General features: G+C 32.0%; 12 protein-coding genes and 2 non-coding genes across 14 annotated transcripts; 5 read left to right on the forward strand and 9 right to left on the reverse strand.

Annotated features, from left to right (window-relative positions):
- The first annotated feature begins 152 nt into the window (after positions 1-152).
- ASCRUDRAFT_t45 lies at positions 153-236 on the forward strand. Its single transcript has one exon. It is a non-coding gene; the product is annotated as a tRNA-Gln (tRNA).
- Positions 237-506: 270 nt separating this feature from the next.
- Positions 507-1,438, forward strand: DCG1 (Dcg1p). Its single transcript, XM_020192942.1, has one exon. The coding sequence runs from the start codon at positions 576-578 to the stop codon at positions 1,278-1,280; it is 705 nt and encodes a 234-aa protein (XP_020048172.1). The 5' UTR covers positions 507-575; the 3' UTR covers positions 1,281-1,438.
- On the reverse strand, positions 1,355-7,294 carry ASCRUDRAFT_75134 (uncharacterized protein). Its single transcript, XM_020192943.1, has one exon. It carries the CDS (start codon positions 7,264-7,266, stop codon positions 1,552-1,554), a length of 5,715 nt encoding a protein of 1,904 aa, XP_020048173.1. The 5' UTR covers positions 7,267-7,294; the 3' UTR covers positions 1,355-1,551.
- A 458-nt stretch (positions 7,295-7,752) lies between these two features.
- On the forward strand, positions 7,753-8,767 carry ASCRUDRAFT_75135 (ras-domain-containing protein). Its single transcript, XM_020192944.1, has one exon. The coding sequence runs from the start codon at positions 7,861-7,863 to the stop codon at positions 8,692-8,694; it is 834 nt and encodes a 277-aa protein (XP_020048174.1). The 5' UTR covers positions 7,753-7,860; the 3' UTR covers positions 8,695-8,767.
- Positions 8,768-9,772: 1,005 nt separating this feature from the next.
- On the forward strand, positions 9,773-11,436 carry ASCRUDRAFT_75136 (40S ribosomal protein uS12). The gene is made up of 2 exons (XM_020192945.1): positions 9,773-9,930; positions 10,585-11,436. Exons 1-2 carry the CDS (start codon positions 9,866-9,868, stop codon positions 10,955-10,957), a joined length of 438 nt encoding a protein of 145 aa, XP_020048175.1. The 5' UTR covers positions 9,773-9,865; the 3' UTR covers positions 10,958-11,436.
- On the reverse strand, positions 11,312-14,527 carry ASCRUDRAFT_7342 (uncharacterized protein; the record flags this gene model as incomplete). The annotated part of the gene is made up of 1 exon (XM_020192280.1): positions 11,312-14,527. One exon carries the CDS (start codon positions 14,525-14,527, stop codon positions 11,312-11,314), a length of 3,216 nt encoding a protein of 1,071 aa, XP_020048176.1.
- A 306-nt stretch (positions 14,528-14,833) lies between these two features.
- On the reverse strand, positions 14,834-15,361 carry DCP1 (Dcp1p; the record flags this gene model as incomplete). The annotated part of the gene is made up of 1 exon (XM_020189569.1): positions 14,834-15,361. A coding segment is annotated over one exon (528 nt), but the record flags the coding sequence as incomplete, so codon positions are not given.
- Positions 15,362-15,947: 586 nt separating this feature from the next.
- On the reverse strand, positions 15,948-16,535 carry ASCRUDRAFT_33549 (peroxiredoxin family protein; the record flags this gene model as incomplete). Its single annotated transcript, XM_020190440.1, has 1 exon — positions 15,948-16,535. One exon carries the CDS (start codon positions 16,533-16,535, stop codon positions 15,948-15,950), a length of 588 nt encoding a protein of 195 aa, XP_020048178.1.
- A 314-nt stretch (positions 16,536-16,849) lies between these two features.
- ASCRUDRAFT_69597 (INSIG family protein) lies at positions 16,850-17,884 on the reverse strand (the record flags this gene model as incomplete). The annotated part of the gene is made up of 1 exon (XM_020191687.1): positions 16,850-17,884. The coding sequence occupies one exon, from the start codon at positions 17,882-17,884 to the stop codon at positions 16,850-16,852; it is 1,035 nt and encodes a 344-aa protein (XP_020048179.1).
- Positions 17,885-18,213: 329 nt separating this feature from the next.
- On the reverse strand, positions 18,214-19,733 carry ASCRUDRAFT_138736 (uncharacterized protein). Its single transcript, XM_020189143.1, has one exon. The coding sequence runs from the start codon at positions 19,645-19,647 to the stop codon at positions 18,544-18,546; it is 1,104 nt and encodes a 367-aa protein (XP_020048180.1). The 5' UTR covers positions 19,648-19,733; the 3' UTR covers positions 18,214-18,543.
- A 459-nt stretch (positions 19,734-20,192) lies between these two features.
- ASCRUDRAFT_75139 (uncharacterized protein) lies at positions 20,193-21,077 on the forward strand. The gene has a single exon (XM_020192946.1). It carries the CDS (start codon positions 20,293-20,295, stop codon positions 20,962-20,964), a length of 672 nt encoding a protein of 223 aa, XP_020048181.1. The 5' UTR covers positions 20,193-20,292; the 3' UTR covers positions 20,965-21,077.
- Positions 21,059-23,619, reverse strand: ASCRUDRAFT_138779 (uncharacterized protein). Its single transcript, XM_020189145.1, has one exon. It carries the CDS (start codon positions 23,484-23,486, stop codon positions 21,444-21,446), a length of 2,043 nt encoding a protein of 680 aa, XP_020048182.1. The 5' UTR covers positions 23,487-23,619; the 3' UTR covers positions 21,059-21,443.
- ASCRUDRAFT_t51 lies at positions 21,179-21,251 on the reverse strand. The gene has a single exon. It is a non-coding gene; the product is annotated as a tRNA-Thr (tRNA).
- ASCRUDRAFT_138780 (uncharacterized protein) lies at positions 23,620-25,272 on the reverse strand. Its single transcript, XM_020189146.1, has one exon. It carries the CDS (start codon positions 24,976-24,978, stop codon positions 23,752-23,754), a length of 1,227 nt encoding a protein of 408 aa, XP_020048183.1. The 5' UTR covers positions 24,979-25,272; the 3' UTR covers positions 23,620-23,751.
- Positions 25,273-25,794: the final 522 nt, after the last annotated feature.

Here is a 25,794-nt window from a genome sequence, read left to right on the forward strand (position 1 = left end):
TGATTAAACAACTGGAATGAAAGGTTTTGAACCACAAACAGCATGCGCCACAAAAAAGCAAACTTGATTCGTCAAGTCAATCCGGTAAAGGCAGGTGTGAAGTCGAAAGTATACTGTATAAAGCACAAGGAAAACGCAAAGAGCACACAGATGGTTGTATAGTGTAGTGGTTATCACTTTCGGTTTTGATCAGCTGAAGTTTCCGAACAACCCCGGTTCGAATCCGGGTACGACCTTCTTTTTGCCATTTTATTTGTTGCTCAGTATTACCTTTATATCCCAACTACAGTATTATATTTTTACTTTTTGAATTCAATTTGCTTTTGAACTTCATTTTTGTTGTTGTTGGTCCCAGTTAATTAATCTCCAAAACTGCTTTTTATTTGCAGAGAACCACCATGCTTTTTTCTGTTCATCTGTGGGTTTAATCCGTCCACAAAACTGATGTTCCGTCCCACCTCTTATCTCTTATCTTGTCTTGTTTATCACCAATCTGTGAAAGATAATACCAAAGCTCAACCACTAACACTTTCTATCAACTGGCCTACAAACAGTCTCCCATTTCTATATCAAAAATGACTCGAAAGATATTGGTTGTTAATCCCAATTCTTCAGTCTCAATGACTGACAACTTGGAGAAAATATTAGTCACCCCTCTAGGCTACAAGTTGGATTATTTTACTGCCCCACTGTCTGCTCCTCCAGAAATATCTGATCCAATCACTTCTGAATTGAGTTGTCAAGTGTGTTTGCCGGTTCTAATTCCTCTTATTCCAAAATATGATGGCTTCTTAATTTGTTGTTATTCTGACCATCCATTGATAGCCAAATTAAAATCTGAGTTTTTGAAAAATTCAGATTATTCCAAGATCGTGCTTGGAATATTTCAAGCTTCATTATTGTTTGGAGTTGCCAATTCTCCTAAAAGGTTTGGAATTTTAACCTCATCAAACTCATGGGAATTGATTTTAGACAATTCCACAAAGAAGTTCTTCGGTGATGAAAACCAATTTCCTCCTTTGTTTGTCGGTACAATTGCTTCTAATGTCAACGTTTTGGGCTTGAGTGATGAAAAAAATTTCCGTAAAATTGTCAAAAAATCAAACTACTTGATAAATGACAAAAATGCTGAAATTATTCTATTGGGCTGTGCAGGTTTATCTGGTTTGGAGCACAAACTACAAAGTGCAGTCCATAACAAAGCTCGATTCATTGACAGCGTTAAAATCGGTTTGGAATTTATTACTAGTCTAATAAATTTTGAATTAAATTCAAGTTAATTACTATCTTTCATTCTCTCCCCTTAATCATTTGATTCAAAACAAAAAAAATCTGTTGTATCTATTAAATTTATTATATATATTACATATTTCTTGAAATTAAAAAAAAAAAAATAATTTTACAAATTATATTGTATCTAATATAATTTCATGCAGTGAATGTATTTTTGGAATATCTTCCAAAGCAAAAAAAATACCACAATACAAAGATAAATAAAAATAAAAACGAGCTGAAAATTTTAGATATCGATATCTTTTGCCCCACGCACTTTTATGAGTTTCGAAGTCTTCTGCTGAAATTCAACAATTCTGTGTCCAAATCAAATTTTTCTTCTTTACTTAATGAACTAATATCTTCATCTGAAATTCCCTTTAATACCCCAGTAATCTTTTCCTTTAACCCAATGAATGGGTCATTATCCAATCTCCCATTAACTTTACTTTTTTTTCTTTTCTTGTTAACTTTATGGTAATCGGCTTCCTCAAAATACTTTGAATAAAATCTTTGTTTTTTGTTTTGCAAAAAATCATCATTAGAATCTTTTCTACCATTTCCTATGATCAACTCCAAATTATTATTTTTTTCTTGCTTTAGATCTTCAGTTTTTGTTTTATTATCACCATTATTATTATTTAAACATTCAGTTCCATTTTTCTTGGAATAATCTGGTTTTCCCACCATTTCTTGATGTATATCATTATTATTGTTTTCAATTTCACTCAAATGCCCCTCAACTAGTACTGGAACTTCACTACTCAAATCATCCAGATATTCATTATCATTCTTTTCGTCACAGGAAGTACTTTGTTCTTTAAATTCATCAGTGTCTTTTTCATTGTTTCCACTATCTTCCTCTTGATCATATTCCTCATCATCCTCATCATCTGATTCTATCTCTATAATCAATGTTGTTTCATTTGGTTTATAAAAACTACTCAATCTTTGACTGAAAGTTGTAGAATTTAATAACCTAACGTTCCCATGATCATTGCTAGCATTAATACTAGGCACACTTGACTCTCTGCAATTTGATGGTACATTCGCATGTCTTTTTCGCATTACTCTCGATGAAGTCATTTTACCAACATCTGCAGTATTAACCATATAATTATTGTGCTTTAAAACCCTGTCATCGGTATTCTTGTCCTGGTCAAGTACTCTGGATACTGGGTTGTTAATTTTTTCAGAAGATACAGGTTTGTCATTCAGGAAATGTTCAATATTTTTGTTGAGAATAAATTCCATTTCAGTAGTTTTCGCGATACCAGCACTATTGGAAGAAGACTGGGCAATATTTTTTTCATGTTCTTGATTATTTACCAGGCTCTCTTTAATAACCAGCTCATTTTTATTATCAAAATGGTTTTCAAAAACATTACTGGTGGAACTTTGAGAAAAATTATTATCAGGCACTTGTAGTGGTGATTCTAAATTAGAAATCAGATTAATTTGTTTTTGGCTTTCTTTCAAAATTTCCACTTCAGTTTTATTCGAAACTTCATCCATTTCATCCTGTTCAAGATCAGAACGATCTTTCGCATTAGTTGGACAAGTAATTTGCTCTTTTGCATTCTGATTTTGTTGATTATTTGAAGCATAAATAAGTTTACTTTCATCCAGTTTTACAACATTCTCAACTATTGATAACAGTAAAGTCACCTCTGTATTGGGTTTCAAATCATCACTAGATTTTGTTTCTTTGGCAAAGTTGGGACTAATTCCATCAATATTATTACTAATTGTATTTGAAATACCGTCTACTGATTCTGCAGATTCTCTACTTAACCTTTTCAGAAATCTCTTTTTAGACAAGGGTAAGCTGTCTAAAATCTCAGGAGCATCAAGAATGAATTTTTCAGATACAACAGCAAATCTAGAAGAACATAACCCCTGTGAGAGAAAGTAATCTAAAATAAAAGTTTTCGGTTCCAGTCTTAATTCATTTAGAAGTTTCACGAAAAATTCTTGAAGTTGGTAAATAATATTGGGAAGAGCAAAGTCGTTACTTTCTTCACTTATATGTTTCAATATAATATCTCTAATGTCATATGTTAATGGATGATTCAAAATCACATTTTTTAAAATGAACAAACTGTATTCGACCTCAAAATCTTGAAACTTTCTTATTATGAGATCCGGTATCAAAGGTTTGAGGAAATAATATTTATCCAACATTTCTAAAATATTAATAAAATCATTTGGCTCCCATTTGTTCAAATTCAACGCAAGCACAATTTTGGAAATCTTTCTTTTCTCATAAAACCTCAAAACATAGTTAAAAAAGTTGATAATAGCAACATTCGATTGCAAGGAACTAAATATCAGACCAATCGAAGCAAAATCAGAAAATTCCAATTTTCTATCAAATATCTTGGTTTCAAGATTAGCAATGATAAACTTGTTTATGTCTATGTTGTCTATTCTCACCAACCTTTCAAATAATTTGATTTGCTTTTCCAAGCTCAATAGGTTGACACAGCTTTTTAATAAGTCATTCAAATATGTAGGAAAATATTGAATAAAATATTCAAACATTTTTTGAATTGCGTTATAGTTTAAACTGTTATCGCTCAAACTACTAATCAGATAGGTATCAAGCAATGTTACGATAATTTTCTTAGCCATATCCAATTTAAGATTAATCTTCTTTTCACACTGAACAAACATGGAATCACTACCAAATGTTAAACGAAGAAGATTTATGATGTTTTCTGTTATTGAAGCAGAAATATCTGAAATTTCCTTTTCTTTCTTCAATATACTTTTGAGAGAGTTTGTGAAAGAAAACAATAGTATCAATTTACTAGAAAAGTAAATATGTTTATTTTGGAATATTGGCATTAGAATATTAAATATTTTTCCGTTGTTGGCATACACCCATTTAGAGGGAAACGAAACAATTTCATCGATTGATAGAGGAAAGCTCCCCAATACTCTCAAAGGATCCAAATTGCTATGCATGGATGAGCTAGAAGTTTGAATTATTCTGCTTATAAACTTTATAGCAAACATAACTGAAAAGATGGGTGATTTTTGATCCACGAATTGCATTAAAACCGGTTCAACCAATATATTCCATAGTGGTAGTAAATATTTTAAGGACAATAATAGGCTTGAAGAAACTGGGTTAATAACGGAATAAACATTAAGCAAAAATATGTTATGTATTAAATCTCTTGTTTCATTTGAAAGATTGCTAAATACAGCTAATGAAGTGAAGGGATAATTCATTATTGTTAATCTTTTATGATAAATATCAATTGAAAATGATCCGCTGTTTTTCGAGGGCGATGATGTATTTGAAAAAGATTTGCTTCTTGTCTGCAACATCATTCTATTGTTATTATTACTGGATGTGACATTAAAGTTAGAATAATTTCCATTGATATATATCATGCATCTCCAGGATTTAATAGCTGCAGACTTAGCTTCCAGGTTAGTTTCATTGATACATGAAGTAAAAACATTCGCCCAATTTAGTAAGTTATTCCAATCATCAAAGGACGATACTCTCATGACTGATTTTTGCATGGAGTCAAAATTATTCACATTCATCAATAAAGTTAAAGAACACCAAATGTCCATGGCCAATTTATGGGCTCTTTTCAGAATCAAAATCAATAATTGTTGAATGATTAGGCCAAGAAAAATATGTTTCTTATTTGGGTCGGCCTCTGATAATACATCAGGACCAACATACGAATCAACACCAGTAGATGATTGAGTAAGTTTTTGTTTTTCCTGCAAGATTTCAAGCATATCTGATGAGACTAGATTATTCAAAGTTCTAAAAATATAAAAGGATGTAACGTTACTGTCAATAAATACACGAGACATTTCCATGAAGCATAAGTTTAGAGCCAAAAGAACCCTTAGATACATTATCCCATTCAAGTCAAACAAATTAATTATTAAAAACTTAAAGTAAAATTGTATATTTTTGATCATCATATTAGGGAAAATGAGCACGAAGTTTTTAATAGCTAAAATTTTTTCAATAATTAGGGAAACTGATTTGCCAACGGGTAAATTCAATAAATTCAATAACAATCTCTCGCTCAATTCAAGCGATAGTTGATTATTTGATGTTGAAACTTTCAAGCTAGATCCGGTATTTACATTTGTAACAGAGCTACTTAGAGTTGTCTTTGACACTTTATAATTTGATGAGTTGAGATTATTGCCAAGTATTTTAAGATCTTTGAACAACTGCATGTATGTGGAAGAAATGGTTTTTGAAATAAAGCTTGAAGAAATTGAATTGGAATACGATATTATATCGCAAATATGATCAAGAATAAAAGCAATATCATTAAAATCATCAGATGATAGCATCTCGGGTTTTGAGCAAAAGAATGAAAATAACTTCAAGATCTGAACATATATCCTTATCAAAAATGGGTCGTTAGATATTTTGGTAATTTGCGAAGAAGAAGGATTTTCGGATATTGAGGTTTGTTTGAAAAACACTGAGTTTAAAGATTTATTTAAAGATAAATATGTATGTGATTTTCGAACCAAAGCAGTGTCTGAGTCCCCAGTCGACAAATTAGAACAAAGTGAGTCAAATACGAATTCATCGAGATTCAAGAATTTAAAAATATCTTTCTCTGCAAGAACAAAATCTCGTTTGATAAATTGAATTATTGCAGATGATCTATTTTTAAGCGCCTGTACAATAACTGGTTGTTTTGTTTTCTTAAGTAAAGTATTTAAAGTGGCATAAATCTCAAATTTCCTTTCACTTTTTTCATTGAACAAAACTTTCAAACATCCTTTAATCAAAATTTTGACGTTATTTATTTTGTAATCTTTTGGTTCAAAAATGACCCCAGGTTGCCAGTAATTTTCATTTGAGAAATCTCTTTGATCCTCCTGATCATCTGTCAATAAATCAATACTTGGTTTGGATGCCACAGAAGTAATAGCTTCAGAATTAAAAGAGTTGGAATTAGTGGAATTCAAAATGTTAGCATTTGGATTACCAATTTTTGATTTGTTTTTGAAAACTGGTGGTTTTAGAGAAGGTTTTAAAATCGATTTCAAAGGAGATTTATTTCTCAGGACTCCCTTTTCAGAGATATTAGTTTCTTGATTTTTGAATGAAAAAGTATTATTAGAAAATATAACTCTTTTAGAAACCTTTTTAAAAAGCCTAAGCTTTGGTTTTTGTATTAAATCATTTGTATCAATTGATTTTGAGGGCTTTATTGGCGAGGAGTAGAAATTTAAAACTTTTTTTGAGTCAATTGATGAATTGATAATATTTAAATTATGGTCATGTTGTTTTCTAGATCTCTTTATTGGCGATGAATTTAATTCAAGAACAGAAGAGTCATTGCTTGTTTCATCAGAATTGCATCTTTTACTCTTTTTGATAGGCTCGGCATTGGGTAATGTCGATTTTATGGTAAAAACTGGTAAGCTAGATGATTTTTGATTATTCAACATAGACTGTGTGTTAATATCAGTTTTCGAGAGATTTTTTTGGCATGAGTCTAATTTAATCGATGGCTTAAATGCTTGATTGGAATTGTTTGATTGATTTTGATCATTTTCAATATTCTGAGTATTCTGAGTATTCTGGGTGTTCTGTACAGATGAAATTTTTAAAGGAAAGTTTTTTGAAGGAAGTTTCGGTATTTGAACCTCTTCTGCTGCTTTGGCAGAAGGTGATGGCGGTGGTAAAATGGGCAACTTGAATATAATTTGAGTTTTTGAAGACAATGAGTTTTTAGACAGAAGAGGTTCCGTTATATTTCTTTGTACAGGCAATGGACTCTCTACCGAGTCTTGAATTGAAGCTTCTAGATTATTTTGATGAGAAACAGGTCTGATGGTTTTGCTTATGCAGGACGAAATATCTATGAATTCAGCGAGCTCTTTTCTTGTTCTAGGTTTTCCCTTCTTTCTTGTCCTATTTGTGTTGAAAGTGGTGTGGTATGAATTAAAGGGAGCTCTGAAATTACAAAAAGACACATTCATAGCTTTTTTTTCTCGTTTCCCTTGGAATGAGCTGACAAGATAGAGAAGAAACCAAAACTGTTGAAGACATTTATCAATACGCGAAAGTATTCTTTCCATATCTATATAGCACCCACTGCCATGGACACATCCACCATCCGCAGTTCTCTGCATATAGTTATAAACATTATGCATCTTGCAATCTTAGAACTCCACGTATAAATATTTGAACAGTCACGTGATTGAATTAATAAAATTCAGTAACATGGCTCACAGCATTCGTATGGGTTTTAGCTGCACATATGCGTCTGATAGCATTGTATGCGTTTGTGTGCATTTCTAGCGTGTGCATTTGCAGCGTGTGGATTATTGTTGTGCGTTTACAAACTTTACGCTAAACGACTAACCGAGCGCTGTCTGGTTAGGCAACTTTTGGATCCTGAGAAATAGGAACCTCTACCCCAAAAGGTAAAAACATTTGCAAGACTTATTGCACTACTAAACTACAGTTGAGTCGCAATAAATAGCAGAGAATAGTCACTATTAATTAACTGGAGACTCAAAAAACAGATATAATTCAGCAGAACTGGATTACAATTAGTAGCTATCATCAACATGTCTGAACAATTGAACGAATCACCTAGTAGTGACACTTCACTAACCAAAAGATTTGGCACCTTCAAATTAGTCATGTTGGGAGAATCAAATGTTGGCAAATCTTCCATCATTCAAAGATTCACAAAAAATATGTTTGATTTACATCAAGAAGCGACAATTGGTGCTGCTTTCATTACAAAAATATTTCAGATCAACCAGATCGAAAAGGGATATGTGTCGAAGATTAAATACGAAATTTGGGATACTGCTGGTCAGGAACGTTATAAATCTTTAACCCCAATGTACTATAGAAATTCAAATATTGCTATAATTGTTTTTGACTTATTAGATCATGAATCTTTCAAAAAGGCAAAGGATTGGATAAATGAGCTCAACTTTTACAACGATACAAATGGTACCAGTCAGAAGTATAATACGAGAACCAGTGGTGGTGAGAATAGTCACGATGTTGTTGATGGTAATGACAGTGATGATGAGAACAATTTCATTATTGCATTAGTTGGTAATAAAATGGATTTGGTAAACAAATCCAATTCCCACAAGGCCATCTCTCAAACAGAAATTAATGAGTTTGTGAAAGAAAAAAATTACTTATACATTGATGTTTCAGCTAAGACTGGAAAAAACATTCTGAAATTATTTGAGGATTTAATTCCTAATAAGATTTCCAGCAAACTATTTATTACAGAGAACGATATATTGGTTGATCACAAAAACGCTAAGAAGAGTGCCAAAAAGAAAATATTGAGTGATGATTTAATTAATTTAAATGATGGATTTATTGATATTGATACTTCAAATAATTCAAAAAAAAGCAGTTGTTTTTGTTAATAATTGTTCTGCTTTTTATTTCTGCCTTCTTTTTTATTTTTTTATTTTTTTGTGCTTTCCTTCCCTTTCTTTTTACTTTATTAAGCTTTATCTAACTTTATTTAACTTTATTTTATTTTTTTTTATTTTCTTTCATTGTGGTTTATTTTCGGTGTTGAGCGTTTTATATTTTTTTTTTGATTGTCTTTTAAAGGTTCATTGGTATAGGTAAATCAATCATAATATTTCACATACTTGATCTGTCTTCTTCAAATACATAATTTTAATTGAATCATCAAACGAATAGATAAAATGTAATCATATAAAGAGATTAGCAACACTTTTTTACAATGGTAATGTTTAGCTTTAAAAAAATGATGGTTTCCATAGGTAAACTCAGTAATCAACCAAAGAAATATATATCAGCAAAATTAGTGGTAATTAAAATCAATTATAAGATTTAACTCAAGATCTATCAAATAAAACATTTCTTTGGTTTTTATATAATCACTGTTCTAAAAACCTGCAACGATTTTCTTAACCAGTTTGTAATTGATAATTTTTTGCATTAAAATATTTGCATTACTGATTTGAAATAATTAGGTTATTATCGGTCTTAGAATAAATTGCTTATTCAAATGCTTACTATTCGATAATTCCCTAATTTATAGCTGAATATTTACCAATAGCTTACAGCAGATTTTCAGAAATAATCTCATGAGTGGCATGTTTCTAATCTAGTTGAAAAAACAATCTCAATTACAATATTCTTGATCGCAACATCTATTCATCAATAGAGTATTTGAAAATAACCAAAGTAAATTTCAGATTAACACTAGAGATGCAATAACACTGCAGTGAAAGGCATGTTTCCCAAACAAAAAGAAACCCTCAAACCTGGACTCAAAAAGCAAATAGAAAAACCTCAACTATGGTCACATAATATACATGTGAATATCATGGGGATGTATGTAGGGCTGTCTGAAATGGATTATTGTGACTGTGTAATATGGTAGGGTTGTGTAATGCTAGTAGGGCTCTTTTCCCTCAAATTTTGTTTTTCGTACTCTGACAGAAAGTGAAAATGTATGGCAACCTTTTCAGAGCTCAACCTTGAAGACTTACACCAGGCTGTTTTTATACTTGTCAGTAACCACCTTCAAGATAGAAAATATATTATAATTAATCAAAAATGGGTAAAGGCAAACCAAGAGGATTGAATTCTGCTAGAAAATTAAGAGTTCACAGACGTAACAAGTAAGTGATCAATTGAGTGAGCGTTAGAAACATCAAACATCAATTAATGGAACAAAACAATAAGCAATAACTGAAAGAGAAATTGGATGATAAAAAGATTTGATTTATTCAATAAATGGATGATTTTTCAACAACTAAAACGAAAAGAAAGAGAAGAACTAGAACAAGAATCTCTACCTGGTATAAATATTATCAATGTACCGAATGGTAATTTAATTTAATAACGATGCATACAATATGTTTGAGCTTTGTTATTTTAAACTACAGCAGGGTTGTCACTGATTTTCAATTTCAATAACTGTTGAAATCTGTTTAGTTGAACACTTTTCATCTTCAAAAACTTGAAAATGCAGTAGTTTTTAAAATACTATTCAAATTTGTAGGCTCCCTAAATTCTCAATTGAAATAATGTTTAATTCAAAATATTACCTTTTTCACAACATAATACAGCAACAAGAAAGAAAACTAAAACATTTCTGAATCACTATTAGAAATCATGAATACACCCGAACATGCACTTCAATCCTTCTCATTGTCATCTTTCGAAATTGTTGGATTGGTTTTTCAAAAGCAATCACAAAGTTTTAACCCTGAAAAGACTCAAAATGTCTTGTGATTCTAAGAACAAAATACTAACATAAATTATTATAATAGTCGTTGGGCCGATCAATCTTATAAATCAAGATTATTAGGTACTGCTTTTAAATCTTCTCCATTTGGTGGTTCTTCTCATGCTAAAGGTATTGTTTTAGAAAAAATTGGTGTTGAAGCTAAACAACCAAACTCTGCTATCAGAAAATGTGTCAGAGTTCAATTAATTAAAAATGGTAAGAAAGTCACTGCCTTCGTTCCAAATGATGGTTGTTTGAATTATGTTGATGAAAATGATGAAGTCTTATTGGCTGGTTTTGGTAGAAAAGGTAAAGCTAAGGGTGATATTCCAGGTGTTAGATTCAAAGTTGTTAAAGTCTCTGGTGTCTCTTTATTGGCTTTGTGGAAAGAAAAAAAAGAAAAACCAAGATCATAAGTAATTTGCTACGCAAGTCATTTAATTTCTCTCATATTGTACCATTTTCAACTTTAATAAATATATATAATAGCTGATATATATCACATTATTTGGGTTTTATTTGTTTTGTAAATCTACTGATATATTAAATATTTAAAAGAATATTTAGTGTTGATGCTTCTATCTCTAAACACACAAAGTTTTATCTAATTTTTTAAAGTAATTGGAAGAGAGCTCTACTATTTATAAAATAAAACGATACTAACAATAAACATTTCAATAATACAAAAGAAAAAAAAAAGCACCCAACCAAAATAAGAATTAAATCCATTTGGAAGTCTGATAAGAATATTCAATGTTACGATATACTATTTAATATTCAAGATTCATTATTTGAGAATCATTTGTTGAATTTGGAGCTGATTGACCCAAAAGATGCGGGTTATCGTGACCAATCTTCTTTCTTTTAAAACTAGGATTCAAGAAATTGCTATTGTTAATTATATTGCCATTATTATTAGAATAATCAAATTTTCGTTTTACTTGTTTTGATCTTGCTTGTAATAAATGTTTTTTATGAAGTCTCTGTTTTAACACATTGTTTTCAAGTTTTTCCTTCCTCATTCGTTCTACTTTTTCCGTTTCTATGAGAGACTTATCAAATAATCCTTTAAATCCAATTTTCGACGACACTAAATCGAATTTTAACCAATAACCATTTTTTCTTGAAATTCGAAGATTCTTCCAATTTTTCAAATTTCTTTCATCTTTTAGTTTATTCAAATTTGTTTCTAATTTATATTTATCCGTCAAATCAAAATCCATTTCATTGTCAACAATCCTACCATCATCACTATTGATACTGTTATCCTTCGTAGCTTTAGTGATTTCAATATTATCGGTATTATCAGCAACTTTCATAATTTCATCATTTTTATCTTCTTTATTGGTGTTAACACTATTTACATTATCAATTTTACTATTATCGTTATCGCCACTATTATTATTATTATTATTATTATTATTATTATTATTATTATTATTATTATTATTATTATTATTATTATTATTATTATTATTATTATTATTATTANTATTATTATTATTATTATTATTATTATTATTATTATTATTATTATTATTATTATTATTATTATTATTATTATTATTATTATTATTATTATTATTAGTAGTAGTAGTAGTAGTAGTAGTAGTAGTAGTAGTAGTAGTGGTTTTAGTGTTATTAGAAGTAGTACTTTTTTTCTCAATTTTTTGATTAATTGAGTTCAATGAATCGGTACATTTATCAATTCTCTCTTCTAGTTCCAAATAATCCTGTTTAATTGTGTCGATGTTATCTTGAAAGTTTAAGTTGTTGAATTTTTTATTCAAATTTTGGTTATTTTGAAGTTTTTTAATGCCAATTTCTCTTTTCCATAATTGAGCTAGTTTGTAATTACCCATTTGATATAGAACACATCTTTCGAAAAAATTTGGGATTAGTTTATAATTATTAGTTTCGTTTTTAAAATTTAAGGAAAGGTAGTTAATTTCATAAAAATTTTTGAACTTGACCATTTTTGAGCCTAACCAATATAATTCATTTTGCTCACAAGAGTTTTTGATCGAATAATTCAAAGATTTATCATAATCAAACAAATAACTTAGAATAGTTTTTTTAAGTCTATATAATAAATTAAAAAAATCTTGATCAGGAATCGGGGTAAAAACGGAGGGATATACTGATTTAATTTTTAATTCAGATAATGGAGCCAGTAAAGTATCAGAAGTTTTAGATGTATTTTTATTATCAATGAAAGTGTGATTCCAAGGTAAAAATGTATAATATTTAGTTAATATGGAGATATTTTCACGTTGTAGTTTAACAGTTATATTTAATAAGAAATTGACTAGAATGAAAAATTGAATTAAATTTTGAGTAATGAATTTTGTATCATGATTACATTGGATTAAATAATCTGATTTATTTGAGATTAAAGTATTTGTATCATAAAAGTTTTTATTATTATAATAATTGAATTTCTTTTTATAATATAGGAAATCATTAAAATAAATTCGATTTAAATTATGAGATTGAACTAAAAATTTTAAAAATGCAGAATCGTCTAAATTTAATAAAACAGAAGAAATGTTTTCATTATTATTATTATTATGAAAAACTAGATTGTTGAAAAGAGATAGAGAATTATTAATTGAGTTATTATAGTCATTTTTTGAGATTTCCTTTTTCTTTAAATGCCTTCTTTCTATATTGATATTTATGAAATCCAGAATTAAGAAATCTAAATCATTTAAAGCTGAGGATAATTTTTTTTTAATTGGTATGAAAGATAAGGGGTTAATAATGAATTTTTTAATATTGGAGTATCTTGAGTAGGATTTTGGTATTATTGAATTTGATAAATTTGAAGAGGCAGATAAAACAGAGTGAGCTGAAGAAGGTAATGAGGAAAATGAAGGTGCTTGAGATAACGATAAAAAGGAATTTTTCAAATTATTATTAGATTTGACAGATAAATAGTCCTGATGAGTGTTTTTATTATTATTGCTAGTTAAAGAAGAGCTATAAAAAGAGTAGTAATCATTATTAGTATTGTTGTTGGAAGAAGAAAAAGATTTTGAAATTGATAAAAATAATTGATCATTAATTTTGAAAAAGTTGGCTAGTAGGAGATAGATTTTACCTATAAGAATATCATTAGTTTTATAATAATCATTTGAAGGAAGTAAATTTGAGATTAGATTATTTGATAGTAATAATAGGATGTTTCCAGGTCTCTGAATACCGATCAAGGAGGATAAATATTTTTTCTTTGAATTTATGTTATTTATTGTATTTAAGTCATTTTGAGAGGGAGAAGATAAATCTCCTATATTATAAGATAAGTTATTGATATGATTGATGAAATTGATTAGATTTAAATATCTTGAGTTTAAGTAATTGAGAAATTTCAAATTTTTATAGAAGGAGTTAAATTTAAAGATTTTTTCGATCAAGATAAAAGATAAATCAAAAGAGGGTAGTTTTTTAATGTTGATTAGGAAATTAGATAAATCGAGTATGATTGAATAAACGTTTAATTTCAAATCAATTTTTAAAGATGAATCACTTATAAGGAAATGTAAACGAGGTTGATTTGAGCGAGAATCAATTGATGAAGAATATTCATAGTCGTTATTTAGGTAAATATCATTAAATTTGTGATTTTGAATTAAAGATAGATATAAATTATAATCTTTTTTCTCAAACTTTAATAGATAATTGACAAAGAGAAACTCTAGGATTAATTTTATATAGGAATCATTTAAATTTTGATCTTTAGATAGGATATCGATTAATTTTTTCAAATGCGAGGAGGAGTGAAAAATTGAATCGCGAATTGGGTATTTGATTAAGGGAAGTGTTATGGCAGGAAGAAACGAGTTAGAAGTTTCGGAAGAAGAATCAGCTATAGTGCTATTGATGTCAATATAAATGCTGGAAACTATTTGATGAAAGATGGGAGAAAGAGATTCAACATAGTATGATACAACAGTTTCTTTCGTGCAAGAGTAAGGCAGAGACATGGCAAAGAATCGAGGGAGCAGCACCAGGCACAATAAGCAGAAGCAGAGTTGAGCAATTGTTCAATCGACAAAGAAGCTGCAGGCCAAAGGAAGCAAAGCAGAAAGAGTCTCTGATGAGCAGCCGAAGAGTTGGATCAAGTAGCTGGTGGAGTGCAGTTGGGTGTATTTGATTATATCTGATTATATTTGCTAGTTTCCATTTCAAAAATAAGCGCCGAGAGTCAGGTGCGCTAGAGCCAAAGCGCTGGAATGCTCCAATGCGTTAGTTGATGCATATCCTACACGAGCGCGCTGCTACACGCTCATTGGGGGGTTGCTCAAACAGTATTCGATCAACTTGCCAAAGCGTTCTCGATCCTGCGGATGATGGATCCACACGCCGTAAATCTCGTCGAGCCAGTTCTTGATGATGAGAAGCTCGTCCTTCCGTTCAAACTCGTATCCACCAGAGTAAAATGCCGGATAAGCGTCTGTGATGGTGTGTGGAATAAGTCCGAGCGAAAGGTTTTTGGGACTGGACCGGTTCAACACCATCAAGCCGTACACGTAACAGTCTCGAAGCTTCAACTCCCGTGCTATTGTCTCTTCGTCCAACCCACGTCTTTGTGCGATTCTAGAAGGATCGTTGAAGTACTCCCACTCGTAATTGCGGAGATAAAGAGCAAGCGGACCGGCATACTCAAGCTGCTCCCACTCGGCTTTCGTTTCGTTGAATTTGTACCAAATTGACTGATAGGTCTGGAGCAAAATCTGCTTAATCTTTGGGTCGTACTTCCCAATCACATTGAAATTGATAATGTTCTTGATGAACTCCAACTGCTGCTCATCTTTGTCCATCTCTCTGCCGGTCTCAGGGCCTCTCTCTTTGCTGTCTTTGTTGTCTGTGCTTCTATTTTCCTGACCGTCTCTCATCTCTTTGCTGTCCCTATTTTCCTTGCCTTCTCTGCCTTTTTTCTTCACTTTCACTTTTTTGGCTCCTATTGAATTTTGCTTCTTGAGTCCAAGACTCATGCTCCCATTGGAAATAGATTGACTCATCGACATCTTGTTTATTCTTTCTTGATTGTAATGCACCAACTGCTTTAGAAATAAATGGGATTGATTCCCTCTTTTTCTTCCGTGCCCAATCTATTCATAAACACGTGATGCACACCTATAATAACAGCACATCTTTACTGTTGAATTAACTTCTCAATCGTATCTCTCTACTAATCTTCACCGATTCCCTTTACGTATGCATCCATCTAAGAATATGTTCTTCATATATTGATCCTACAATTAACACCGATTTTAATCATGACGATAATGGCAATAATAAACTATGTCTTTAGATATAAATGTTTCAAGACTGTTAATTCTTTCTGTAAGAACATCTCTGAATTTCCTATCGCCAATTAAAAACTAATGGGTTGCACCATTCTTATTTGCTAATGTTTTTAAAAACATTTTCTGCCGATGAAACGTTAATGCCAACATTATCTGGCTCAATAAAACTTTGTAAAACCACTCCCTCGTTATCAACGATTAAACTGTATCTCTTTGATCGATAGTTTCCAAAAATGTTTCTGGCATCAAATGACAATTCATTCTTCTCAGTAAATTTTCCATTTGTATCTGCTAAAAACCGAAACTTGTCGTTCAACTCTGGAGATTCCCCAAAGAATTTCTCCTTCCATGCTTTCATAACAAATGAATCGTTGACAGAAATAACATAGATCTTGTTAATACCTACTTCTTGATTAATTTTTGAAATCTTTTCAATGTATTGTGGAATATGTTTCTCACTACATCCAGGTGAAAAAGCTCCTGGTACACCAACAATTATAGATCTTTTGCTGTCTTTATCTTGCTTCAAGAGCTCCAATATTGAAACACCATTCTTAGGTGATCCCTCGAATAATATCTCTTCTTTCAATTTGCCACCCACCGAAATATATCTCTTGCTATTAATTCTTTTAATGTTTTGATTAATTAAACTAGGAAACTGTTTACCTCTTAAGCAATTCATTTTTCTATTCTGTAATCCAATTCTTCTTACTTGTCTGATAAAAATACAAATGCAATTCTTCTAGCGAAAGCTCTTTCACATCTCTTTTTATATCTTTCATTTGCTATTTCAAATCTTATTTTTACCCCATCACTTCCTCGTTTCTTTTTCAATTATCCAATAAACTTTTTTCTATTTCTTCTACATTTTATCCATTTTCTCGATTAAAAACCCAAAAACAAAGAATATATTTATTACATATATATTTCATAGTATATCATAGCATATCATAGCATATCTATAGCAATTTATCCCATCTCTCTCTTGTATAAAGATTAATAGTAGTGGATGAATAAAAATCTACCAACTTTTCCAAATAAAATTAACCCACAAAAGAAGAAACTACCAATCCATAGCGCAATTGAATATTGATTATACTCTTGCTTTAAGATCGATTCATGTAAATCCGAATCAAAAATAAACACAAAAATAGTGGTTAATACCGATAGTAAAGTCGAGCTTATAAACCCTGATATAGTGGAGTCTAATAACAACCAAATAAACAAATTAAATAAAATAAATAAATTATTATTTTCTTCAAAACTTTTCCAGTCTAATTTTCTTAATGCAAATGAAATCCCTAAAAATGCTGTAGATGTTCTTAAAATTGATGAAATCGATACATAATTTTTTGAATCGTTTGCATTCTCTTTTTCATAGTCTGATTTTGTTTCTTTATTAATCAACTTGAAGATCGATATGGAAAACGAATTTGGAAATATCAAATCGAATATTGGTTGGTTTATACCCAAAAGAATACCCTCGAATGACGATAATATATAATTTGGTAGATGCTTCTCAATAAATGGGATCTTCTTAAAGAATTTGGATATAATTAAAAAGGGTTTATAAGTTAAATTGATATTTTTATTACCTTCATTGATTCCGTTAACATTGATGAAACTTTCATCCATCATTTTAACATTTTTAGAAATTAAGTAAAAAAAATTCCCCATCATCGATAAAATAACTAATTTAATTATAAATTTAATTAAAAAAAGCGAGTAAAATTTAACATTATTATCATCCTTGATGAACTTTTCTTGGAAAAATTTTCTTTTATTGATTAAATCATCATCCAAATACTCTTCACCTAGTTCATTTAATAGAGTTGGTTTTTTTCTAAATTGTTTGTAAAACTCAATATTGGCTTGATTCTCTTTTGCTAGTTCTTCGTTTGATCCAAAATATGAAAATAATTCTGGAGAAGTGAGAGTGTTGACTGATTCTGATATACCTATGGGTACCAGCTTGATTTTTCTATAGTCATCATCGAGATTAGAGCTCGTTCGCTTCATAAGCCTTGACATTTTAAATATACGCTGGAAAATAAAACAGTGTTTGATCAAATTTATAAGTTTAAACAAATTAAAAACAAATGAAAAAAGGGAAGGAAAAAGAAGGAAAAAGAAGAAAAAAGTACAAATATGAAATATCAGCGATGTGGTTCCATGTATTTATATAGGAATAAAAAGAATAAAATTAATGGAGAAGCAAAAATCATTCGTTTAGAGAGAATTTACCCTTCCAGTGGAAAGTATCATGATATAATCAGATATTTATTGGATTGAAAATATAGGAAGTAGAATAAAAGATACTAAAGTAAAAGCTACTAGAGTAAAATAAAAAGACATATTATAAACAACAAGTATACCTATAAAGATCATATTTTAAACGAGAGTGGGAAGTCACTGAATAGGTTAATTGAATATGTGAAAAATACAGTCAGAAAAAAATAAAGTAGTCAAGTAAATAAAGTAATAAGAGATAAAATAGGATATAGAGGTTTAGAGAGTGGAATACTATAAAGATATATATATAAAATGAAGACAAATATAAAAGTAAAATCATAAAAGAGTAAGGAATAAAAATAAAAATAAAAAAGTTAAAAGACCAAGATATAAAAAATAAAAATAAAAGGAAATATAAGAGAAAAAGGAAAAAAGTAATAGTTTAATTAGTTTGTGTATTATTTGTTAGTGGGTTTAGAATTAGAAACGATACTGTTAGATTTGACCGGAGTTGTGTTTGTTGAGGATAAAAATGGATTAATTGATGGAGATGAAATTTTGGGAGAGTCCAGAGGAGAGTTGTTGAATTTAAAAGAGTTGTTGAAAGTGATTTTTTCTTTGTTGATTAAAGTGGGATTTTGGTTTGAATTTGAGATTGAGGAGTAATCAGTGTCATAATCGGATTCAATTGCATCTGAATCAATTTGATTTTCTAAATTACTTTTATTGATTATCCCCTTTAAGATCTCCTTTGAGTTGACACTAACCATGGACCCATGTCTACTGATTTCTCTCTTAATGTTCAATTGGGATAGCTTTTCCAAGTTGGGAAGAGGGAGTAGGTTATTTGATAAAGATATTGAAGAAGAGATGGAGTTTGTTGGTGAGTGAGTTAAACCGGGAGGAGTGTTCAAATCCTCGTTAGTGATTTCAGAGGTCTCGTTGGTGTTAATGTTATTAATAGAATTTGTTGAAGCATCAGTTGAAGTGGTGTTGACATTAATACTGTTTAATATATTGATCGAATTCTTTCTTGAGTGGTTATGAATTGAAGAATTATAATTGATATTATTAATATTGTCGTTTACGACTGGGTCATTTGTATCGATGTTGAAAAAGTTCAAAGCGTAATCACAGGTGTCGAAATATTGCTTATGTTTTAATTTTGAATTCAAGATCTCACTTGAGGAAGGTAATTTTCCATATAATTTATAAATTTTCAATTCTTGAGGAGATAGTTTTTTGATATCGGTTTTATCGTTTGAGCTCAGATATTTACTGCTTGAGGCTAAAGATGGAATGCCGCCATTAGAAGAAACAGCAGAAGAAGGGATACTGGAATCCTTTTGAAAAGGAGATAACGATCTATCTCTGATTTTGGATAAGTTGCTGAGACGAAGGCTGTTTAGATTGTGGTGAATAGTGTTCACATCCTTTGTGGTAGTGGGAGTTTCGCTGCTGTCCAATTTGAACTTTGATTTGGGAATTGGAGATTGAATTTGGGTGGAAGCAGAATCATCTTTATCTGGAACCAAATTGGCACTGTTGTTTTCGGCAGACATTTTCAGTGAATGAAGTAAGAAATAAGGAGGCAGCAGTTTAAAGTAATACGGTTGTATGACGATAACAGAGATATAGTATTGGCAGTGGTCAGCAGTGTCGAATATTTAGCACATATATCGCTGTTATATAGCACCAATGCTCTCTTCGTGAAGGAACAACGTCGGTTTCAGTGTCAGTTCAGTGTCAGTGTCAGTTTCACTTTCGATACACTCTCAAAGCTCTTTTGCAATAGTCTCGATGAGCTTTCTTTTCCTTCCTTCTTGTCCAGAATAAAAAATAAAAATTTTGGGAGTGCGATGGAACCTCGCGCAGGAGTACCACATCCGTTGCCGTGGCACGGAGCCTCGCGCACCAAATAGTGCACGTGGTGCACGTGACGGGGCTTGATTTTGCATCTTTGATTGAGTGCTAGATCCACTGGACTGGAACAGATGTAGGATGTGTCAACGCAGGAGGTGCGTTTTTGGGGTGGGTGCCAGTTATCACATATACTCTTACATAGTGATCTCTCCTGTTTTAGAGTGTGATAGAGTGTTAAATAGGGCTCAGCAGCGTTATAAAGTGTTGTTCACTTGCTCTTCTTCTCTGTTCTCTTGCTTTTTCTTCCTTGTATCACTCTTGTCTCCCAATTGCTTTCTGTAGCCATGAACAACATCAATTCTAAGGACCTACACAAGTGGAAGGCTGATCTTAATAACCAGTCCTACTTGAACGATTCATTTTTAAATCAATCTTCTTTGTTCAGCTATCCTGAACCTTCTGCAAAGACAGATTCCAATCATGGCTCTAACAAAGATTCAAATGATAAGTGGATCAGTATCAACAAATCCAACTTGGACACTAATATTGTTTCCTTGAATGAGAGCAAGGAGAGTGTTGATAGCGTATCAAATGGACCACTTATCACACCAATCGCCTCCTTGCATCTCAGTGATAATAATTCTAGTTCTTTACATGCTCTTAACAATGATTTTACCACTAGTAAAAATGATAATAAACGTGGAAATAAAAAGAAGAAAAGGCATCAGACCAATTACTTTTACAAGTATTTGACAAAAAGTTTAAATCCTGCTTTGGCCACTCTTTTTTTAGGCACTACAATAACAATTGGTTATTTTATTGGATCTAATATTTTTTCTATATTATTCAGACTAGGCCATGGTAGCTCATCATCCACTTCTCAATTCACAAGCCATTTGATCAACAATAGTAATAATATAAATGAGTTGCTTCATAACCTATTGCTTAATACCAATCAACACGAAAATTTAAACAATGATAATTTAAATTTCCTCTTGCTTAATTCAAAACATTAATATTTTCTTATATTGCTCATATTTAATCATACTTTCATAATACCTTTTATAGAAATCATTTTCATGAATATTTTACATATTATTTATACCACTAATATATCCTATTTATTTTTTAAATGAATTAAAATTTAAAGTAAATTTTTTTTTTCTGAAGCAAGTTCGGGTATGTAAGTATAATACCCGAAAATTATCAAAAAATAAAAACCCGATTAACTGCCTTCAGCCAGATTCAAACTAAGGGTCTCCTCATTACTAGAGAAGTGCCTTACCAACTTGGCCAGAAAGGCATAAACCCCAAGCTAAAAATCATTCAAATATTTTAATCAAAGACAGCAGTTTTTGTGTTATTTTTTGAACTTGAAACAACTTTTGGAGGAAATTACTATCAAATATTTAAAAATTAAAACTCTATAAATCCGTAAGATTCAATAAAAAACCAAAAAAAAAAGAAACTGTAAGAGGAAGACGAAGCAGCTCAATCAAAATAGTGTAATCGAACTAATTGATTCATCTTCAATCAAAACCTCCCAGATACATCTGCGAAACCCATATAGTTTACTAATGCCAAATTTGTTATGATTCTCTATTGACTGGTTCTCACTATCACTTTTGCTTTTAATACTTTCTTGACTAGTGTAGTTGTAATCGTCATGATTATTATCCTTGTTATTATTAATGTTAGAATTTGTACGAATTTTCTCATTTAGCGTTTTTCCATCTTGCATTTGACCATTGGGATGACTAAACTGTTTGAAATCGTCGTTGATGTTCATGTCATTAATATCGTCATCGATAATCTCTATTGAATCGTTATCATCATCAATAAAGACTGGTTCATTGTAATCGTAGGGAGTGTTGTTCAGGATGTGATTTTTATTTTTGTTTCCAAGAAAGCCAAAGGTAAAGTTAGAGTTGTTAGCGCTGGAGGTTGATTTTCTACTGTTTTTATTTCTAGATTGATTAGTGTCACCGCGACTGGTTAGACATGAGTCATTAAAGAGATCATTTCTATCGATGAGAACGAATTTTGAAGATCTATCAAGAGAGTTGTTGCTAGTGCTTTCTGTGTCGTTATCGTTGTAGTTGTTGTTTATTTTGCATCGTTTGAAGTTCTCGCTGTCGATTTCGTAAAAGTACATTTCAGAAGTGGCCAAGTTTTTTGATGGATTTAAGGTCCAGTCCCAGTTTCGATGGGTGTTGTTATTGGTATCATAACCTTTCATGATCCAGTTGACTTTATTATACTTTTGAAAAAAGAGGGAGTTCGGTAGGTTATTGTAGATGATTATTTTCTTCAAGACTGAGCCCTTAATGTTATTGACGTCGTAGAGTAGATCAAAGCCGTAACGGAAGTAGTTGTGGAAGATTTTATTATTGGGAAAGATGGGATTGATGTTGTTATTGTCGATACTTGTATCCAGGTTGATGTTTTCAGATTGGTTATTGTTATTGGGCATGGGATTTTTTTTGTTTGGAAAGGAGTTTGGGGCATTGTTGTATATATCGTATCGCGAGTCAATTTTGAGATAAGTGGAATCAGGAGGCCCTAGATTGAAGAGAATATCTTGTTGAAAGGATTTGCCGATTTCCAAGACAAAGAAGTTGTTTAGTAGGCCATTATCGTCAGAGATGGTGTTTTTATCAGTATAGGTAGTGGAATTGGATGAATCTTTTGTGGGGAATCTGAAATTCAAACGAAGATTACCGTTGAGCAAATCGATATCAATTCTGATTATTTTGTTATTTGTAGTGATGAAGGGCAGGAAGTTGAATGGCACTTTTGTATCGAGGGGCAGTTGATTTTGAAACTGCAAAAGATTTATTGATTTTAATTGTTTTTGGGCAATTGTAAAGGAGTTTTTTAGGTGATTGTTGAAAATGGATTTGAGTACGTTGTCCCATGTTTTTAAGAAGTTTGGATAGTACAAGATCAAAGAAGTGCACTCGAATTGGTTATTGGAGTCGTTGGATAAAACTGATACAATTCTTTCGTGGTCCTTTGACGATAGTTTATTGATGTTGTGTATCTTCAAGTTTTTGATGAACTTGTCATTGAGATTGAAGCTGAAGGAGATGCCAGGATAGTTCAAGATGTATATGAATTGGTTGTTGTTTGAGTAGATCTTGCCAGGATAGGTGGGACCAAAGATCTTGTTGTATATCAAGTTGAAGGAGGGGTTTTTGTTGTTTTTATTGAGCGAGTGGTATTTTTTGTTAGAGTAGTAGGTGTAGGTCAAGGAGTTTAGGTTTTTGAAGTTTATTATCTCGATGAGGATCAATAACTGTGTTATTGGGTCGAAAAGGAGTCGTAAGCCAAAATTTTTAATGTACAAAACGATGGGAGTTTCAAAGAGGGCCTTCTTCGAAGAAGCCAACTTGATGGCAATGTTGGTGGAAGCACTGGAGGGAGAGAGAGAGAGCTTGTTCAAAATGTAAAACAAAGAGGAGCCTAGCTTGATGAAGCCTAGGCCCTGTGCAGGGACGATAGAGACAGAAGAAGTAGGGAACTTTTGGTGGTGCATTGCAAAGGAGTCTGGCGATGTTGGTGATGTTGGCGATAGTGGTGTTGAGAAGGGTTGAGGAAGGTTGATTATATTATAGGTATGGAGATGGAAAGAGGGAGGCAAATCGAGCTGAGTCAAGATAAGACCAGCTCGAGATAACGCCTCCCAGCGCTCCACGCGATGTTCCAGCGCTTATCAGTATAGTATAGAGGTGATAAGAAGGTGGGAGGATGGTGATAAGATGGTGCTGGTGAGGAAGATGGCACTGAGGAAGATCCTACTGCTACGTGGCGTTTGTATGTGAGATGAGCTCGAAGTATTTCTGGGCATAGCATCTATAGGCACTGTTCTCCCACTCCACCACAATCTTCCTCACACGCAGCAAAAGCTCGCCGGTGGTGCTGTGCTGGAACTGAAGCCCCAACTGACGGCCCATCTTCACAAATGTCTTGAGCATCTTGGGCTCCAAGTACTGCTGTTCCGTCAAGTCGTAGAAGGCCAACAACGAGATGACAAAGTTGAGCCTGGGATAGCTCTTGGGAATGTTGCGCACCACCTCTTCGATCAGCGTCTGGCTGCCAATGAGTGGGAGCTGGTACACGATGGGCCTGTTGGGCATTCCACTCTTCTCGATGCACTGTGCAAGCATCAACGACGACGACAACTCGTTCGCCATCACTCTCTCCTCTCCACCCTTCCGGTGCTGCCCACTGCTGGCATTCTCTGCTTTGTCTTCAGAGTAGATGTACTTGAAGTCGTGCAAGTTTCTGAGCTTGTTTCGGATTTGGAACTTGAACTCGAGGAAGCTCAACTTGTCTATCCAGAAACAGTTGTTGAACTTGTCATCCTCATCCTCTTCGTTGTCGTAATAACTCTTGTTTTCAATCTCTTTGTAGCTGGAATTGTAGTTGCTGCTTTCGGGTTCTGCTTCTTCTGGCGATCTACCCTTCTCGTACTTCTCTCCATATTTCCTTTTCTCTTCCTCCTGTTTCTCCTTCTTCTGCGATATTATTTTTTCAAGCAACACTTTCTTGTTTGCCAATTGTCGTCTCTTGAGCTCACTCACTTTGTCAACATAGTATATGCCCTTCACCAACAACGCCCTCGTGGTAATCTCTGGCTTGATTACACACGACGCATACTTCCTCTCCATTTTTGTTTTCAAGCTGAAATATGCCGTTAAAAAACTATCAAAGTAACTGGGATAATGGAACTCATGGTCGAGCATCATCTTTTGAAAGAACTCAATTATCTCACTGTCTGTCTTGCTGATAGTGTTGAACTTGACCAAAATATAACTACATGTCTTGATACAGGCTACTGCCCTGATATAGTACCCAATCTCCTGGAGAAAATTTCGTGATAACCCTTTAATCTCCCCTTTAGATCCCAAATGATGGATGATAGAATCAATCAACGGCTTGGTCATGATACTTATCAAACTATCGATGTCAACTTCAAATTGTATATTAAATTCACTACTCATCGTCTTTCTTTTTTTCAATTTCATCAATCGACTGTCTAATTGATTGACGATTTCTCTAGTTGACTGATTTTCTACCTTTTGTTATTTCCACAAATGAACAGCCACTGATATATTTATACATTTCCATGCTCTGCATAGTTACTCGATTTTCTTTATATTAGTAACAATCTTCTTCCTTTCATGGAAATTCTATAACTTCAAATTAAACTTCGTTTTGATCGAAATTTTTGATCAAATTTCCTTGAATCTCTCCTAAAACATTTCTCTACTTTCTAAAAAACTTTTCCAAACCTTTTCCAAACCTTTTTCAAATCTTTTCCAAACCTTTTTCAAATCTTTTTCAAATCTTTTTCAAACCTTTTTCAAATCTTTTCCAAATCTTTTGCAACACTGTTGCAAAACACTTTAAAACTTTCTGAAAATCCCAATTTAATCTCAAAATGTCTAAAACCTTTTACCTTTCTTAAAACTTATATATCGTACAAACCTCCAAAGCTTCTCAACTCTGCACCATAACATATTTCACATTTTTCTAATGACCCATAAATAGCTTCAGCAACCTTTCTCTCTCTTCCAATTGAACAATCTTCCTTATCAATTTTTTCTTGCTAATGCTCTACAACTCTCACCACTCAACCACATCTACAGACTACTCTGATCGTATCATTTACTCAAAACTTTCAATTCCAATTCTCAAAACTTTCTATTGTTCACTTACATCTCTGGACTACACACCTGCCATCTTCTACAAAATTAAAGTTAACTGTTAAAGAATTATTGAATGTGAATTTCAACTGATATTCTCTTCAACTACACACTACTCAACCAACTTCATAACGA

This window comes from Ascoidea rubescens (assembly GCF_001661345.1).
Source record: "Ascoidea rubescens DSM 1968 unplaced genomic scaffold ASCRUscaffold_4, whole genome shotgun sequence".
Taxonomy (NCBI): Eukaryota; Fungi; Ascomycota; class Saccharomycetes; order Ascoideales; family Ascoideaceae; genus Ascoidea; species Ascoidea rubescens.